Genomic DNA, 19,403 nt, shown 5'->3' on the forward strand with positions numbered 1-19,403 from the left:
AAATATCCTGTCCAGATTCTGCACAATTCAAAGCTGTATTCAAATAAATTCATTTTCATTTGTGAAACATTAATATTTAAACAGTAAATATTATCTTGTATTATTATCTTTTGGTGAACAAAAATGTAACTGGCAGATGTGATGTGCTGTTATCTGGGTGTTTTCCTTGGTTATTTCTTTCTCCTTTTGGAAAGCATTAGTCACAGCATTGGTGTGACTGCACTTCATGGGAGTCACTTCTGGATTTCAGCTCAAGTTCCTTGCTATTGACAGAGAGAATCAGAGAAACTTGAGGCAGATAAGCACTGAGGTTGAAGAGGTGGACAGCTGCCATCTTCTTTATGCTTAATTAAAAGCAACATTTGGGCCTTTGCAGGCATTGAAGTTACTGCTCTATTACAGAGGTTTTTGTTTGGTTTGTAGAGTCTAGACATGTAACCTAGACTGGCCCTGAGCTCATGTCCCCCGTCTTCAGCCAGAGCACTGGGTCTCCAGCTTGTTTGTCTGCATGTCTGCTTTCTCACCACACACTAAGTGAAACATCAGCCAATGTCACATACCATTATGGGCCGCTACAGCTTCACTTCCTTTTTGCTTATAGCCAAATATCAGGTCAATCCACTCGTGGAGGTGCTCAGACACATAAGTGCTTTCCAAGGCATCCTTGTTCTTCTGGAGAAAGTCTTGGGGACCTATCAGGGTAGACTTCATCAGAATTTTATGCCATCTCTATTGTATTTTCTTTCATTTCTTGTACCTATCCATTTGTGCTTAAAACTTCTAGGAGAAAAGAGATACATGCGTCTATTTTTTTTCCTTTAAAGACACACATATTTCTAATGAGTTTTATTCTTTATTTTACATATTTTTTTTTTCTGAAAAAGTGGCAGGAAGCATTTTTATAACATTTAGGTCTGTCAAACACATACTGATGTCTTTACAATGTAGACTCAGCATACTTCTGATTGGGATAGACAGATTCCAGTTCAATTAAGTAGCTATTCTTAAAAGCCACAAGAATACAATACAATGAATGACATCACAACTCTACTACTCAGGAAAGCATGCAACATGCTATGCTGTCACGCCTCAGGAGGAACTTACTTGAGGCCCATGCTGGAAGCTCCACATCGTCGACCATCTGCCCTCCTTGTCTCTTTCCAAGATCCAACTTCAGACTATTGACTAAAAAGCTGACGTCTTCATCATAAAATTCTGGAATCAACTGCAAGTTGGGGGAGGGGTGGCAACATGTTTTTAAAGCATTTAGAAACCAAAGCCCTGTGGATTGCCTTCTTCCTGAACTGCTTACCTCTTTAAAATCTGTTGCACCATCCAAACAGTTTTTCCAGGTTTCTGCAATACTAGATATAAAAAAGAGTGATGTGCTCATGATCAACCCGAGCTACGGACAGCAACCGCGGCTTTCCTCTGCATCCTCCCACTAACACCTACTGTTCTAGACTCTGGCACCCCAGCTTTCTCACCGACACAGCTTTTAACATGCATGTGAGGCCCCTTGACCAAAAAGAAAAGTGTGGCCCGGGGGCTGGTGGAACTTCACTAGAAATCACAGGAGAGTGAAGCAAGCCCACACCACCACATGCACAGTGCCCCATGGAAGGTGCACACCACACCATCCCACACCACTGCATGTACACTACCCCATGGAAGGTGCACACCACACCATCCCACACCACCACATGTATACTACCCCATGGAAGGTGCACACCACACCATCCCACACCACCACATGCACAGTGCCGCATGGAAGGTGCACACCACACCATCCCACACTACCACATGCACACTGCCGCATGGAAGGTGCACACTACACCATCCCACACCACCACATGTATACTACCCCATGGAAGGTGCACACCACACCATCCCACACCACCACATGCACACTGCCCCATGGAAGGTGCACATCATTTGAGCAACTGCTCTGTGGCTCCGGAAAAGATCAGACTAAAAACGTGTGGGGGGACACAAGGGGACTTTGCTTCCTTTTTGTATTCTGGGAAGGAAATGTTAATCATGCAAATATGTAAGCCAATTTTAATGCTTTCACTATAGTAGAATTATTAAGAATAAAATTTGGCTGGACAAATCTAATTGCCCAATAGAGAATAACAGTTAAAGTAAATTGTGGTATATTCTAAAACATGACACAATAAATTTTTAAAGTCATTGTTTCAAAATATTCTTCATAGTATGGAAAAAAAACTGCTCAGGCTGCACAGGACAGGAGAAAAATCTGTATTTAAAAAACTGTGCCTAAGCTGGGTGTGGTGACAGACGCCTTTAATCCCAGCACTTGGGAGGCAGAGGCAGGCAGATCTCAGAGTTCGAGGCCAGCCTGGTCTACAGAATGAGTTCCAGAACAGCATGGGTTAGACAGAGAAACCCTGTTTTGAAACAAAACAGAACAAAAATCTGTTTCTAGGGCTGGAGAGATGGCTCAGTGGACCTGGGATGGATTCCCAGCTCCCACATGGTGGATCACAGCTCTCTCTGTGACTCCAGTTCCAGGTCATCTCCTGGCTCCTGTAGGTAGGGCATGCATATGGTACACATATACATAAGCGGACACATACTCATCCACATAAAATAAATTAAAAATAATAAAAAACATGTTTCCCTATATTTACATACACTATGAAAGCTTGAAAAAAATGACTTATTTTTGAGAAACAGTCTCACTATATAGTCCTGGCTGTCCTGGAACTCTATAAAGACCAGGCTGGCCTAGAACTCACAAAGATCTGCCTGCCTCTGTCGCTTGAGTGTTGGGGTTAAAAGTATATGCCTTCAGGCCTGGTTAGGCTTTTCATTTCTTTTTATTTTTGTTTATATCTAGTATTTTAAAACAAGCATACTGTACATATATAATCAGAAAGTGTTCAAAACCGTGAGATGTTTTATCAAACCTGTTGAACATTCTATCTGCATTATCAAATCTTCCATTCTGTAGACAGAGCATATACTCTGGTGCTAGATGGGGGGAAAAACAAGGTTAAATCAGACTGTAGAATTATCTGGGAATCCAAGTGAAACTGTGGATGATGCTAGAGCCTTACCGATCCTAACGAGGTAAAAGAGCACATAGCCTGGGGAAGAGTAGTGACTCCCATACATGAACTTTGGCTCGGGCATTTCCTGGTATCGAGTCTACAACATAAGAACAAACAGTAACTGACTCCAGGCGTCAACCCTCGGGACAGCAGAGGCCAGCGGAAGGCGCGTCTGTGACTAGCAGCACCCCTTCCTGCTGTACACTCTCATTTTCCAGGCTTGCAGTACGGAAGGTGCCAACATCCCCCAAACGGAATGAATTGTAGGTACCTCTTCTGCACTTTATCAAAGAATATTATCTTCATGAAAATAATTCGTGTAGGCCATCCTTCTACTTCCCCAATTAACGACAAAGGACAAACACACAGAAACGGTGAGCCACCAGTCAGGGCAGGAAAGGGCTGAGGACATCCTGACCCTGAGCACCCAAGTCTGGGGACTGGGCTTCAGTTACTGAGCAAGCACAGGCCACGACTCGTGTGCTGCTTAGAAGCCAGGAGTCCCGCACATACCAGCAGTCGCTCCAGCCGTTCCTGATTGAGAGCTCCCACGGGCTTACTCAGATCTCGGAAGGTTCCAGGATTTGACAAGTCTGTAAACACCAACACAGTGACATTACACCTTTACTCTCCTGGAATGAGCCAAGTTCACACTTGTTTCTATAAAGCAGTTTTAAAAACTGAGGTAAGTACATAAGTAGTAAGCACCTACGTTATTTATATAGGTGCCAAAAAAAAAAAAAGAAAAAAAAAGAAAAAGAAAAAAACCCACATCCACTTAAAAGTGACATCTGCAGTGTAAGGTATTCCAAATATAGACTGTTCAAACAAAGACTTGCTGTAGCATGCCAGATGGATCGAGGCTGACAACCTGAGTTCAAGCCCTGGGACCCACTCGGTGGAAGGAGAGAACAGACTCCCATAGGTTGTCTGACCTCCATGGGTCCACCTTGGCATATGTGCAGCAACACACCCAAACCCTCACACACATACAAATAAATAAGTATATGTCATTTTAAAGTACTTTCTAATAAAAAACAAAGGAAGCCCAATTCCAAGTAAAACTACAAAAACAAATTTTTAACCCATATTCTTCCACTAAGGTTTACTTTCTATGTCTGAACTACAGTGAATATTCTTTTGTGACATTAGCAAAAGAAATTATTATTTTTTTTTTTTTGTTTTTTTTTTTTTGTTTTGTTTTTTTTTTTTTTTTTTTTTTTTTTGAGACAGAGTTTTTCTGGGTAGCCCTGGCTGTCCTGGAACTCACTCTGTAGACCAGCATGCTTCACAGAGATCGAATTCACAGAGATCCACCTGCCTCTGCCTCCTGAGTCTGAGATTAAAGGAGTGTGCCACCACGGCCCAGCTACATTAAAAAAACTTAAAAACCAAGGATTTGAAAATTATCAAAGAAATACATTCTTATATCCCTAGACAATTTGTTATAACTTTCAATGACAAAGGATCAACTCACTGAACTGTCAAAAAACTATTTGATCATAATATATAATTTAAAAATATTATGATATAAAATTACAATATTATCAAATTTTAGAAACACTATTTAAGGGAACAAGAAAGAAGTATTGATGCCATAAAAATGAAAGTGTTGTGATGGTCTTGAGTGTCAACTTGAGTGGACTGAGAAATGTCTAAATTAGCAAGAAGTTTTTGGGTGTGTCTTCACGGCATTTCCTGAGACAATCAGATGAGGAGGGCTCTTGAATGAATTGATCCTTCAGTTGGTTTATAATATGATGTCAGTATTAGGAAGCAGTGAAAAATGGAGGAGGAAGGTCACTAGGGCATGTCTTCCAGGCTGTACCTTGTCCTAGCCCTTTGCTCTACTCTGCTCTGCTTCCTGGCTACCTTGCTTCCTGGCTACCATGTTTCCTGGCTACCATGTTTCCTGGCTCTGCTTACTGTCCTTGCCATGATGCACTGAACCCCTGGAAACCATGGGCTAACATCAATCTTTACACCTATCGTTTGGTTTACTTGGGTATTCTGTCCCAGTAACAATACAAAAGTCTGAGCAGTACTGTTCCCTCTCATAATGTGATCATGGATGACTTCCATTTCCTACTGTGATTAGTGGATATTTGATTTTTTTTTGGTATTCAAAATTTCAATGTAAATCTAAAATAATAAACTATCTTGGAATTTTCAGTGAGAAATTTAAATGTTTTAGAACTTGGCACTTACCCATAATAATGGGAAGACTGAATTAAAATTATGCACACATTTCCTATGCATAAACTTCAAAGAAGTGGTAAATATACATAAAACACTATTTATACAACATCTGTCCAGTATTGTGAAATGGAAACTGGCAATCTTTAGTGAGAAATGAGTTCTAATTTGTTCCTATAATCCGATATGATATAAAATAAAACACATATGCCCTTTTGGAAGCAGATCCTCATCAGGCCCATGCGTGACAGTGCTCACCTAACTCTGTGCTGGAGTAGTCATTTATTATCCACGGGAACACGGGGTACTGGGAGAGGTCGTTGCAGCTGCGGTCGGCCAGGTTGTTGAGGTGAAGCAGGTACTGGTAGTTGGAGAGGTGCCCGCGCTGCCACTGCAGCATGTAGCTCTCCGCAGTGTGTTCTGCGACATGGTGTTCTGAGGGGAGAGGGGTCGGAGAGCTCGCTGTGCTTCCAGGATGACTGGCTAGCTGCTACTCAATGTGGCAGAACTAGATTCTTTAGTGTTTTCAAAGTGTCTTGATTTGTTTTCACAAAGATACAGGAAAAGAAGTTATTAAATATATTGAACTATTATCAAACCACTCCCAAATATTACATAACTTGAACAATATAAGACTACGGAGTGAACACACAAGTATCATATGGCCTCAGACGGCAATCACACAATGAGTCACAGAGTGCTGCTATCAAGTCTGCTGAGTTCTGATGGAGTTTTAGAGACCATGGCCACCTGTACACACTTCCCTCTTTTATTATAAGCCAGAACAAACCATATAGGGCTTAATTAATTGTTTTCAGATTCTGAAGAGGTGGACTACTGTCAACTGATCAGTAGTTACATATGATTTGTGAACTCAAAAAACACAAAATTGCCAAAGAAAAAGGGGAATTTCGTGGCACTGACCATTAAACCAGAGCAACCAGGAAGGCCCTCCTGGGAAAAATGGTTTCTCTGTGAGAACTCTTGTTTTAGAAAAGTCAGAATGACTCAACTGTTCTACAAATGAATGGATTATCATCTTGTTTAGAAGACTCTGCATTTCTGAATCTAAAAACTCTTTACTGGCTGTATCAAGCATCTTAACTCAAGTGCTGTTACTATGTATGTAGTGTATTATTGTATGTGTTCTTACTTACTTCTTACCAAATTAATTAGCTACCAGGAAAGGCTTCGAAAGTGAAACTGTTTTTCACTCTTGGAACCCTCTGGAAAAGCTGGAGCAAACTTAGAAATGAGCTCGGACAGAGGGAGTGGCTCTGACGGCAGCATCAGCATCCCCTAAAACAGTGCTTTTCTATTGTTGTCTTGTCATTGTTAGGAAAAGAAAACAAACCTGGGCGTAGACAATAAAAACAAACTCATAACCAATCTCTGCTTATTCACTATGTTAACGTAATGGGCTCAATGAGGGGGACAGTAACTATAAGCTACTATGGGATAAAATATATTCCTGCTGGAATGAAATCTCCCTAAAGGGAAATTTCATTTCAAGGAAAGATATCCTTTACCGCACATTTATCTAGAAATGATCTCACTGTACACTAGAGAGAAACAAATTAGAATGTATTAATAAAACCTCAACTTCCATTTAAAAATCATTCCTTTTTAGTAATATGACAATTATGTAAATTAGGAATCTAATTTAGTCACATAGCTTAACAAAGAGTTCACAACTGATGAAAATGTAGGGGATTTTTCTGATAAAGGAGAAGAACTTCACATTTTCCATGAGGATTGAGGAATCATTCCTAAGGAAAGTAGATTCTATTCCAAGGGTGCTGAGCTGAGCACAGAGGATTCACCTGCTCCTTCCGCCTCAACTAGTGATCACAAACATATTCTCCCACCTTAAAAAAATGCATTTTTGGTTTTCATAAATTAAATCATGACATGAAAAAAACACTTGAGTAGACTCTTTGCAACCCACTCAAGTTGGAGGGCATTAAAATAGAGAAGCATTTAACATATTCATCAGGAGCTTTCAAAACACACAAATGAACTATTACCAAAATGTTGTGCATGGAAATTACCAACATTTCCCTAGTTTGTAGGATATTATATCAGAGAACAAAACAAGTAATACTATGGCGAAGCACTGTTTCTTCTCTTATTTGCTGTCCCAACTTCTAAGGAGTTGAGCTACCTTCCCTTGAACAGACAGTGAAGCAAGACCAGCAAACCTAGGTACGTGGCAATGTAGAAATAGAGGTCATCTCTGTCTTGAGGCTCATAGAACTTTAGGTATATGTCGGAACATAGGTCGTCTTCTGTGCAAAATACTTCCAAGCCCTGAAAATTCAGAAAGAATAAAACAAATAGTTCCATGTTCATCCTGGAATCACGCAATCTCAAAAGTCAGCTAAGCATTTCTATGCTTGAGCCTTGGGCCTGCTGACATTTATAAATTGATTCAAGTTCTATATCCCTATATTCATATGTTTTCTTATAAACATCTTGAGAACAAGAGATGTACATCAGGCAAAAAATGTTATTCTCTTTAGTACCAAATATTGTTATTGACATAGCTTTTTATTCTGAAATTTAAAATTAGATTTCCAATGAACTCACATTTCTTTCTTGCACATAAATGTTTAGCTTTCTTGTACAAATTAAATAACTATGAAATACAACAAATTAATAATTAAATAACCCATTCAATTATGGCTATTTTAAAGGAAACTATGAGCTGAATGCCTATTTTCTTAGCACTCAGGAGGCTGAGGCAAGAAATCATGAGCTCTGGGCCACCTGGGCTGTAGTAAAGCCAAGTCTCAAGAGAAAAGAAAACTGTAAGCTTCATGGGCATTATGCTGGCAAAGTAAGATGGGAGAAAACAACAAGGAGAGCCCAGATGGGCCCTGGGTTCAAGTCCAGGCTATTGGCATTTACTACCTAGGGAAGTTAGAAAGTTAATTCCTGGGCTCACACTGCTTTATCTGTAATGTACAGGGCTGTGATAGAAATGTGTGAGTCTAACCAATGCTAATTTCTTCACATTTACTGACTGCTCTTCTATACTGAGAGCACAAGATTTTTAATAGTATCTGCTTTCTGTAATTGTCTACTATCATTAGAAATGGACATAAAATAGGTAGCAAAGTGCTTGAATCTCACAAATTAAAAGTACAAAAATGAGCTAGTTATAATCTGCAAAAGAAAATGTATTTTTATTGGTGTCAATCCAAAACATCATGGAACCATCTAATTTCTAAGTTGCATATATGAGATCAAGGTAAGGGTGGTGTTTACATAGCGAGGAGATGGTGGCAAGAACCAACCATGGGCTTTAATGGTTATCCTCTCTATTTCTCTCTCCCTAAGCTCAGAGGCTTAATTAACCACTGTGGCTGTATTAGTGTACTCCTCTTCCATACTAAAGAATTACTTTTAAGGATTTCAGTATTACTCTGAGACCTGGCTGCAGAGCCTGTGTGGTGGGAGGGACACGGGAACATCCTGCAGGAACTGTTCTGGCCTTTGCCCAGGAGCTCTGGGAATTCAGGAGGGAGAAAGTCAAGGACTCTCTAGCCTTTTTGCTCTTTGAACAAAAAATATTTCTGCAACAGAACCTCTTATTTCTAGAGAAGAGTTATTCTTCTATCAAGGTCAAGCTTCCACACACTCACATACAGCACTGTTGGGCTTTCAGGCCTGCTGCGGAGGCCGTCTGTCAACCAGCTGCCTCACTGCAGGTCTGGCAGTCCCCCACAGGGAACTGTCCTGCACCTGTGAACTGAACTTACCAGAGGCATGAGGCCGTGCCTCCTTTTGTAAATGCGCCGGACATCTTGGAGTGTTATCTGGACCACAGGTTTCTTTAAAAAGCACAAAGGCAGTGTCAAGAGTCACCATTCTAACACAATTACAAGTTGTTCTTTTGTATCTTACAGCAGGGAAGGAAAGAGCCACAAATCCTTTGCCTTCCCAGTGTGCTGCAGTTGAACACCCAGGAGATCTTGGAACAAATGGTACCCAGTTTCACAGTTTACTCTGATACATTTCCTAACCTTCCTCAGTAAACTCAGACAATGGTGTCCTCATCTTTCAGGTTACTGCAAGGATTACTGTGTGGTGTGCAGCACTCAGGAATGAGTATAAATAACTACTCAAGAAGTTTGCTCTTTCAAAACATTTATTTGTTTATTTATTTATTTGCGTGTGTGTGTGTGTGTGTGTGTGTGTGTGTGTGTGTGTGTGTGTGTGTGTGTGATCTCTGAGTGTATACATGCACTGAAGGGGTTACATGTACCTGTGTGTGTGTATATGTGTGTATGTATGCACCTAGGTGTGAGGGGCTACATGTGCGTGTGTGTGTGTGTGTGCATGCACCAGTGTGTGAGGGTCTACATGTACCTGTGTAATCATGTGTGAAGGCCAAGAGAAGTCTATTCTTTGGGGCATATCGGGGACTAAGGGGGTCCAGCCCCTTGGTAGTCCCCTCCCAGAGTCCGGGAAGAATCTACAACCAGCTGATAATTAATCTTTGATGAAAAGAAATGAATCTATGTACACGAAACTCCTTAGTTCATACACTTTATTATTCTGTAATAGTTCTCTCTCTGCACAGCTCCTATTCTGCTCTCATGTCTAGCTCCTTTCTTGCCTGATTTCTCTCTATATTTATCTTCTGTCCCCTCTAGGTTCTATCTTAATTCCTTCATCTAGTTCTGTCCCTTCTAGGTTCTCATCCATCTAGTTCTTTCCCCTATCAGCTCCTCTCCCCTTTCCTTCTCTCTCATCTTGTTCTTCCTCATCTTGTTCTTCCCCATCTGGCTCTTCCTCATCTTCCATCTCGTTCCTCTAGTACTCTCTTCTAGCCCTTCAATCTAGTTCTTCCCCATCTCAGTTTGTTCCTCTCAAGTTCTTACGCATCTAGTTCTTCCATTCTCTTTTCTCTTCTCTGTCCTCCACATGCCCTAGAAGTCCCGGTATATAAAGGGAGGGTCCGAGCTAAATTGTGTAAGGCTATTACTTAATGTCTACCTGACCTAGGCGGTATCTCCTTGTGGAATTTAAGTCAGGAGACTTGCAGGTGGGCTGCTATCACTGTTACTCCTTGAAAGTTGGGCGTCAACCTAGGCAGTGTTTCCTGTAGTCCTTGAAAGTGGCCAAGGGAGATAATCTGATTCCAGAGAAAGCCTTTTCTGAGGCTGGTCTCTGAATACCTGGAATGTGTATGTCCAGAGAGTGATCAGTCCACACTGTTAGCCCTTCTAGGGAAAAGTCAATTGGGAAAACTATGAAGGCACACATGATTTTCATAACAGAATACAGCTGATATATAACAAGCCAAGAAACACCAAAGACTCCTTGGGATTTAGCTTCCTCTGGAGGAATTTCCTGATCCCTCCAGGTATTGATTTTGCCATAACCAGCTGAGTTCTTATGATATATTCCTGCGGCCTGCAGCAGGGGCAGGTTCTCTCCCTGGACCTACCTCCTGGCTCACAGCTGAGGGTACAGTTATACAGGTATGCGTGGGACACCATGGGCTCTGTAGGAGATAGGATTCTAGCTCTGGTCCTGATGACTGGGCAGCATATGCTCTTAACTGCTAAACCATCCCTCCAGCCCTGAGTATTGATCTAGAATTTGCTTTGTCCTAACATCCATTTATTCAAGAACTATGTTTTTAATTTCCTTTATTATAGAGTTTTAAACTTCATAAATTACAATATAAGGCAAGACCTTTAAACCTCATAAATTAAATATAAGCAAGACTGTTTCTTTTTTAAAGGAAAAAATGTTTTTGATTCTCTGGAACTGGAAAAAAATAGTAAGAGAGAATCAAAATTAGAAAATACTGTGTGCTCAGCTAGAAGGCAAGCTGATCGTAGGTGTCAGGAAAGCCAGGCTCTGCAGCTCTGAAAACGGCCTTAAAGACCCCAACATGATTCAAGAAGCCTGGCCAGGGCTTTGGGAAGAAATACATGCTCACTGTGTCCCCAGAAGCTGTTCTGCCAGACATTTTTTTCTACAAGTTTTTGACCAAAAATAGTGATAGTAGCCAATATCAGAGAACACCATGCCAGCCAGCCATGTGCCATGTTGCTGGATTTGACCAGTATCTGCCACCACCTAGTGGACAGAATCGCTACAACACCATGTCTGACTTCAGTTTAGTGCCAATGACCAGCCTGGAGAATATCCAGGGCATACTCTTCTTCCACAGAAAACACTTCCTGTCAGTTAAAGTGCCTGTTAATGGCCCATAGTGTGGCCAGACGGACAGAACTTCTGGTCCTCTCATGACCCACACCAAAAAAGACCATCACTGCGCGAGCAATAAATCTTTAAAAGTTAGTGTTACTGTTTACTTCCCAGCATAGTTCTAAGTCTAATGTTATTTTTAACAAGAAGATGGTTTCCTACACTATAGGAGGAGTCCTAGACTATTGAAGGAGTCCCATAGACCCAGATGTAGCATCTCTACACAACCCCACACTGGCTGTGAGAAGCTCACACTACCACTCAAGGAAGACAGTGTCAGGCAAAGTGCACATGGGAGACCAATTTCTCATTCATTACAGCACTTTCTTGGTGTCTTTCCCTGTGCTTTCTAAAAGAAGGATAAGTCTCCCTTGATGTGACCATAACCAGGAGGGTGGAGTTTCTCTACACACTACTAGGAACAAGGTCTTTCAGAATGTCTGGACGCAGGTCAGAGGGGACTGCATTCAGTGAGTGTGTACCAACTACTCAGGGCATTAGGAAGCCACACTGCTACAGGGGGCTGCCAAATGACTTTGAACTTCCCTAAGAAGTGCGGCGAAGCAACTCAAGTAACTCAAGACAGTAATTCTGATGTCAGGTCCTGGAAAATCAAGCTGAAAGACAGAAGCAAGCACTGTATATAGCCCTGTGCCCAGGACCACGTACTGGGTGTCCATTGAGAGGCTGGAAATACAGGCTGGTGTCTGTAATGCACACATGTCCCGGATTCGTCACCAGAGGCGTTACCATCTCTGCTTTGCACTCCATATGCAGCTTTTCAGAAACATTTTGGAACCTGGAAAGAATGTTTTGCAGCAAGAGTCAGAAAAGTCAGAAATCGATCTACTCTCTAGGCTTAACCACAATGTAAATTTGCCTGCTATCTGTCTAAACACTACACTTAATATGAAAAAGGTGGTAATATAAATTGGCTGCTTAAATAAGGTTGATATTCTTTTAGATGGCATAATGGAAGCCCAACTTTTTATTAACAGAAGAGATTACATTTCACAGAAACAAAATCTCTCCCAAATGAACAGTCCTGAAGCCATTCCTACAACCATGTTCCTACTGTTACATAGTTAAGAAAGACCTCCTTGTAGAGCACAGGTTCACATCTGTTATCTCAGCTCTAGGGATGTTGAGGCAGAATAACCTGAATTTCAGAGTAGCCTGGGCTACAGAGCAAGACCCTATCCTTAGCACATTTACTTTATCAAGTTTTGAGCACATAATTACAATTGCTTAAAGGTCAGTTTGATACATAACATAAAACCACTCAAAGATGCCATTTCTACTCTTAAAATGTCTAACTAAAAAAGTCTTCCATTTTTGATTTGTTAATTTAAAGAACTGTGAAAACAACTAAATTATCAATATTATAGGGCAATTATTAAATTATTAAAAGTAAATCTCATGGACCTGGGAGTGCAGCTCAACAGAAGAGCATATGCTTATCGTGCAGGAGCCCTGGTTCAATCCTGGCACCAAAGACAAGTAAAAACAGAAAGAAATACAGGACAAGACACCGGGCCAAACTGTTCTCCAAGTGAAAATGTGAAAACCAGAGAGAGCCTTGAGGTTCCTGACTAATGATCAAAATCAACTCATGAGTTCTTAGAACCAATCAGAAATGTGATAATAAAGTCTGTAGGTCAGGACAGCTTCAGAGAAAGAGAAGTAACTGAATAACCATTACTGTCAGCTTTAACATCTCTCTCCAGCAGACAAGTGAGTCAACAGAGCAGTCACTACGGTATATATACACTGGAAACAACCATCACATGAGCGCCATTACAGACATCGGATCCAAGAGCTACAGGAAATAGGAAATATTCACCAAGATTGACCATATACTGGACTATGAGACAAATTCAAGCAAACACCAAAAGACTGAAACATAAAACATATTTTCTAATCAACTAATATTAATTAATAATCAGCAACAGTAAGATAACTATAAAATCCTCAATTGTGTGAAAAGTAAGCAACATACTTCTAATCACCTATAGATTAAAAAAATGGCCAAGTTAATTACAAAAGGAACAACAGAAAAAACCTGAGCTGCACTTCCGAGGGAGACTGAGTTGAAGTGCTACTGTAACAAAAGAAAGCCATGCCCGCTACTGCAGCTTTGCACTTAGCACCAGAGGACACCCCCTCTGCTCTCTGTAAGCTGAGGAAAGAGATCATAAAAGCAGACATCAGCTGTAAATAAAATGGATGACAAAAAAATAACTAAGTCAAAGGGCATTACTTGAGATTAATAAAATTGGTAATCCCTTCACAACACTGATAAGGGGAAATGGACAACCGAAAGCATCAACAACAGGCATGATTATGCGCAACTACACAGTCTGCTAGCATTAAAACTTCTGGGACCCACATGGTAGGAGGAGAGAACTGACTATGACCTCCACACATGTGTCAGGACATGCATGAACCTGCAGCCCACTCCCAACTAAATAATAATTTTTTTTTTTTTTTTTACAAATGTTAAAGGACACTAAGAAACACACGTCTGATAAGTCAGATAAAATGGACACATTTTTGAAACATACAACTTAACAAAATGTGGGAGCCTACAGAGGCTATCTAGTGAGAACTTACTCAGGGTCAGAGAATCTGAGCTTGCTTTACCCAGCACAGCTGCATAATTGGATGATTTCACCAAAGGCATGTTTACCAGGTGTTTGGAAGGGTCTACACTTGGCTGTACGGTGTGCTTTGATCTTGCAAGGGGGAAGTCTTTTGCCTCTCCCCTCGGCATATTATAAAAAGCCCTTTTGAATAAAGTTCTGGGCTGTTGGGTATTGACCCAGGGCCCTCCCAAAGCCATCCTGTGTCTCTGTCTTTCTTCTCATCATCTAGGTCTATCTCTCTATCTGATATTTTCTCATTCCTCTCTCCTCCACCTAAGAACCCTTTCAAAGGTGGGATCAGTTCAGAGCTGGACTCCAGCAGACTCCCACATAAGGCGTTTGAACAGGGATTTGGGTACGGAGGATAAAAGAGTAGGAACACAGCAGGTTAAGAGGGCATGCCTAGTAATTAATTAAATGGAGGCGGTGAAATTCTATTCTTCCAGAGTAAAATTGTAAATATAAAGCAAGTACTTAAAGTTAGGCTGCAGCAAGTATCTCTCTCTGTCCCTGTCTATGTCTCTGTTTCTATCTATTTACTAAGTTAGGTTTAAAGTTGTGAAGAAGTTTTGGTGAAGGTTGAGAAATACAGATTTTAGGGATGTGGTGAAGGTTTAATAAAAAAGTAACTTAGGGTAGAATAGATTTCCCCACAGTGGGACCTGGGATGCAGAAAGCAGCATTCGGGACCAAGCAGCTACTTCGGACTTTGCAGAGACTGCCAGCTTCAGAAAGCAGCAGCAGCAGCAGAGCGTGAGCGGCTGCCACAGCCAGGCAGCCACAGAGACTTTGGACTCCTGTGGACAAAGCAGGTCTGTCACCAGGAGCTGGAGTCCCTGGGTGGCCAGAGCCTAGCAGAGACACCACGGGAAAGTCAAACATCGAGCAGCAGTGAGCAGTGGAAGCCTGTGGAGGCTAGGCTGCTGTCCCAGGCTCCATCAGGCACAGGAACTGCTGAGTGAGGCAGAGCCATGCTCCAGGCTAAACTGTGGCGATGATGGAAGACAAGAGCAGCCCAAGCTCTGAGCTGGGTGTGGCTGGAGCTGTGCGGCTGCCCTGAGATTGGTGATTGTCTGTGCAAGCAGGGCGGTGCACAGAGGCTTCTGGAACTCGGTGTGTGGAGCACCAGGCCCACCAGCAGAGCAGGTAATGGGACCTGAAGAAGCTATAGCTTGTAGCCTCTGGGAGGCACAAGGAGGCACCTGAAGCCCCTGCAGCAGGAGTCAGTTGAGAGCCCTTGGGCCTCAGGACTGGGATTGTAAAAGCATAAGTGGAACAGAGCCAGCAGCTAAAATTACGCAGCTTCTGTTTGCTGAATGCACACAGCTTTTTCAAAGAGCTCTGCAGCTCAGTTACTGTGACAGCTACCTTTATCCTGAGGCAGAGTTCCTAGGGTAAGACTGCCATAAAATGCTGCTGTAACTGAAAGCAAAGTTTCAGAGACTTGTGTTTGAACTGAACTGTTACATTCAAGGAAAGTGCAAAAAAAAAAAATTGGTTGTAGGTTTCTTCATATTTGGAACTTTAAGACTGGTATCAGAACTGGTTTTTGAACTTTTCAGACTGCAGAAATGGGACAATTTTGATTTCACCTATATACATTATCAACTGAGTGACTTACGAATGTGTATGCATATATGCTTTATTAATTGGGGTAACTCAAGAACTCTTTTGTGTAAAAATGGAACTGTTTGGTGTAGGAATACAGAATTTTTTTTTAAACCAGGCTTAAGATGCAATTTAAAAAAAATAAAAAGAAAAGGGGGAGTTAATATTCCCCAGTCTCTTTAATTTTTTTTTTAAATATTTTCTTGTCCCTTGAGTGGATTAATGTTAACTTGTGTTAATGTACCACATGTTTTGCTAGCAAAAAAGTGTAAATAGTTCTTTTAAGAGATTGCTTTTGGATGTTTGCTAAAGTTTGTAAAGTGTAAGTAGTTCTATTGGGAGTTTACTTTTGGATGTAAGTTTGTGAGAATTGTAATTGTAATATTTATGTTAGAATTATGATGTTAACCTGTTAATGTTAATGGTGATGCTAAGTAGTCTTTAGATTTGATGCAGTTGCATCAGGAGTTTACTGATTTATTTGATGCTGTTGCATCAGGAGTTTATTGATTTAAAAAAGGGCTTGATGCAGCTAAAATTGCTATAGTCATCTTAGACCCATTTTAAAAGGCCATTCTATCTTGATCATCCTCTACTCCTTTACTAGGAGGTATAGCAGCCATAAGGAGCAGAAGTATTGCTATGATTATTCCATCTATTTTCAAGCTCTTAGTGGGAAAGCTGATTCAAAGTTACATAGAGTTAAGCTCTGAACCTTCACATATTATTAAGAAGGGGGAGCTATGGTGGCCCACAGAAGCTATCGAGTGAGACCTTACTCAGGGTCAGAGAATCTGAGCTTGCTTTACCCAGCACAGCTGCATAATTGGATGATTTCACCAAAGGCATGTTTACCAGGTGTTTGGAAGGGTCTACACTTGGCTGTACAGTGTGCTTTGATCTTGCAGGGGGAAAGTCTTTTGCCTCTCCCCTCGGCATATTATAAAAAGCCCTTTTGAATAAAGTTCTGGGTTGTTGGGTATTGACCCACGGCCCTCCCAAAACTATCCTGTGTCTCTGTCTTTCTTCTCATCATCTACGTCTATCTTTCTATCTGATATTTTCTCATTCCTCTCTCTTCCACTCAAGAATCCTTCAAAAGGTGGGTGCAGGTCAGAACTGGTCTCCCATAGACTCCCACACCAAAATAGATTAAAAAAAAAAAAGCTTCTTGGAAATTAAATAGTCCTGCATCTAATTTAAAAAATAAGTAAGGCCAGGGCTGAAGAGATGGCTCAGTGGTTAAGAGTAATTGATGCTCTTGCAGAGGACTGAGGTGTGATTCCTAGCACCCACACCGTGGCTTACAACCATCTGTAACGCCAGTTTTAGGGAAACCAAAACCCTCTCCTGGGCTCCATGGGTACCAGAAATGCACATAGTACACACTCACACATGTAGGCAAAACATTCATACACATGACAAAAACAAACATAAAGAAAGGAGATAAACTGTGTGTGGTGGCCTCACTTCTTTCACAGTGCTGAGGAGACTGGAGCAAAAGGATTGCAAGCTCAAGGCCAGTTTTAGCCACATAGCAAGATTCTCTCTCAAAATAACAGTAATAAGGATGGTGGTACTAATTAATAATAACAAACTACACTAAGTACCATCCCTAAAAATACTTCATACTTATACACCTTTATCTATAAATTATACCAAAAAAAAGTAAGAAAAAAATATCACCAAGCCTCATTCTTCTTGTAAACAGAGGATCACAGAACACATCCAAATGCATTCTATGAGGTCAGCAGAAGTTTATACCAAAACAGCTACTAGAGAATGACAGAGCAATGTCCTGCATGTACACAGATGCGAAAACATCTGATAAAACATCCACAAAGCAATAGAGAGGGTCACAACCATGTTAAATAATATTTTTACATGAATATAAAGTTCATTTAACATTAAAAAATCAATATAATTTATAATATTAACAATAAACAAGAAATTATCATGTCCATAAGTACAGAAAAAATACTTGACAAAATTCTGTACCTTTTACTGAAAACACATTCAGCAAACTAAAATAAAAACTAGTTTCCATACTGTGACAATGAGTACCTATGAAAAACCTACAGCCACCATCATTCCTTAATGATAAACACTAAACTATCCTCCCTCAACATCAAGAATAGGCAGGGCTTCTGCACCCAAGGTATTCAAAAACAAAACAGTACAATGAGACAACAAGTAGAAAATAAACAGAAACTTCTATGAAATTGCCCTTGTCAGAAATGACTGCAAGCATGAAAACAATATAGATTCTGCTAAAAACTCATCTAGGACTCACTCATGCATGAATTTAGAAATAGCAGGGTATGCCAGGCGTGGTGACGCACACCTTTAATCCACTTGGGAGGCAGAGGCAGGAAGATCTCTGTGAGTTTGAGGCCAGCCTGGGCTACAGAGTGAGTTTCAGGAAAGGCTCCAATAGCTATACACAGAAACCCTGTCTCAAAAAAAAAAAACAAAATTAAAAAAAAAAAAGAAACGGCAGGGTACAAAGCCAATATTAAAAAAGAATTTATTATGTTCTGCACCAGTAACAAATATCTGGAAAAGAAGGGTTCAGTGCACACCCATCCTAATACTAGGGGGAGCTCAGTGATGAACGAAGGGAGTTCTATAGAATCCTTCAATTTAAAAACCTAAACATTCTAAAATAGAGAATTTTTAAAAAAACTTTTGGTTAATATGAATGTGGAGCTATGTTAGAAGATATTGTGGCTAATTGGACATGACAATGATACCAAGGACTGCAACAAAGACTCTTTAAAACATATACGCCTAAATACTGACGGGACACTGCCATGATGTCCTACAACCTAGTGTCAAACAATTGGAAAAATTATACTCAGCATGCAAACACATACATATATACTACATAGAGATTTCACCGCACATGCGCATACCCCCCCCATGCACACACACGCACGCACGCACATGCACCCAACTCTGCAGTCATCTAAATTCCTTATTTATAAGGACACAGTATTTGCATAAGCTACAGCCACCTCCTCGGCATGCTGAACTGGCATAACCAGATGACTTAGAATAGCTAATGCCCTCCAAGTGCTACACTGCCTTACTGCACTACTGAGAGGTAATGACAGGGAGAAAGCCTGAATACAACACACACACACCAGAGCACATGAGTATGCCAATGAGCATGGCAATGTCTAAAGCAAACTGGAAAGACATGAACAAGCACACACCTAGTAAGTCATAGGATATCTGGGTTCTTTATACTATTCTTTCACCTTGACAGAATTTGAACCCTTTCAACATAAAAAGTAGGGAAAATATATATCTTCAATAACAGACATATCTTAAAAAATAGGATGAAAGCTCACGTTTGCAAGTTTGCTTTCACTGTTTTAGAAGCAGTGTACATGACTGGAATATCCCATTTTACACTGCAAAGACTCCTCCTTAAACCCCTCAGTACAGCAGTTCAGGTCCTGGATGAATAAATTAAAACTTTCAAAGTGAATCACTCTTTAATTTTCCTAAGATTTATTTATTTCATTTTATATGTATGAGTTTTGCCCACATGTCTGTTTGTGCATGTGTGTGCCTGGTATCCTAGGAGGCCAGATCTCCTGGCACTATAAATGCTTGTGGACCACCAGGCATCAATAGT

General features: G+C 40.8%; 1 protein-coding gene across 2 annotated transcripts in view; it reads right to left on the bottom strand.

Annotated features, from left to right (window-relative positions):
* The window catches only part of Nsmaf (neutral sphingomyelinase activation associated factor), a 62,036-nt gene that overhangs the window by 18,379 nt on the left and 24,254 nt on the right, over positions 1 to 19,403 (bottom strand). For both annotated transcript variants that reach the window (XM_052714969.1, XM_052714970.1), the window contains exons 10-19: positions 12,174 to 12,303; positions 9,038 to 9,109; positions 7,475 to 7,583; positions 5,532 to 5,708; positions 3,591 to 3,670; positions 3,084 to 3,174; positions 2,934 to 2,997; positions 1,313 to 1,364; positions 1,105 to 1,225; positions 561 to 692 (exon numbers count right to left, since the gene is read on the bottom strand). In XM_052714969.1, the coding sequence (XP_052570929.1) occupies positions 561 to 692; positions 1,105 to 1,225; positions 1,313 to 1,364; positions 2,934 to 2,997; positions 3,084 to 3,174; positions 3,591 to 3,670; positions 5,532 to 5,708; positions 7,475 to 7,583; positions 9,038 to 9,109; positions 12,174 to 12,303 (1,028 nt within the window). The remainder of the gene's footprint in view (positions 1 to 560; positions 693 to 1,104; positions 1,226 to 1,312; positions 1,365 to 2,933; positions 2,998 to 3,083; positions 3,175 to 3,590; positions 3,671 to 5,531; positions 5,709 to 7,474; positions 7,584 to 9,037; positions 9,110 to 12,173; positions 12,304 to 19,403) is intronic.

Source organism: Peromyscus californicus, unplaced genomic scaffold (assembly GCF_007827085.1).
Source record: "Peromyscus californicus insignis strain IS unplaced genomic scaffold, ASM782708v3 Scaffold_5__1_contigs__length_169319896, whole genome shotgun sequence".
NCBI lineage: Eukaryota > Metazoa > Chordata > Mammalia > Rodentia > Cricetidae > Peromyscus > Peromyscus californicus.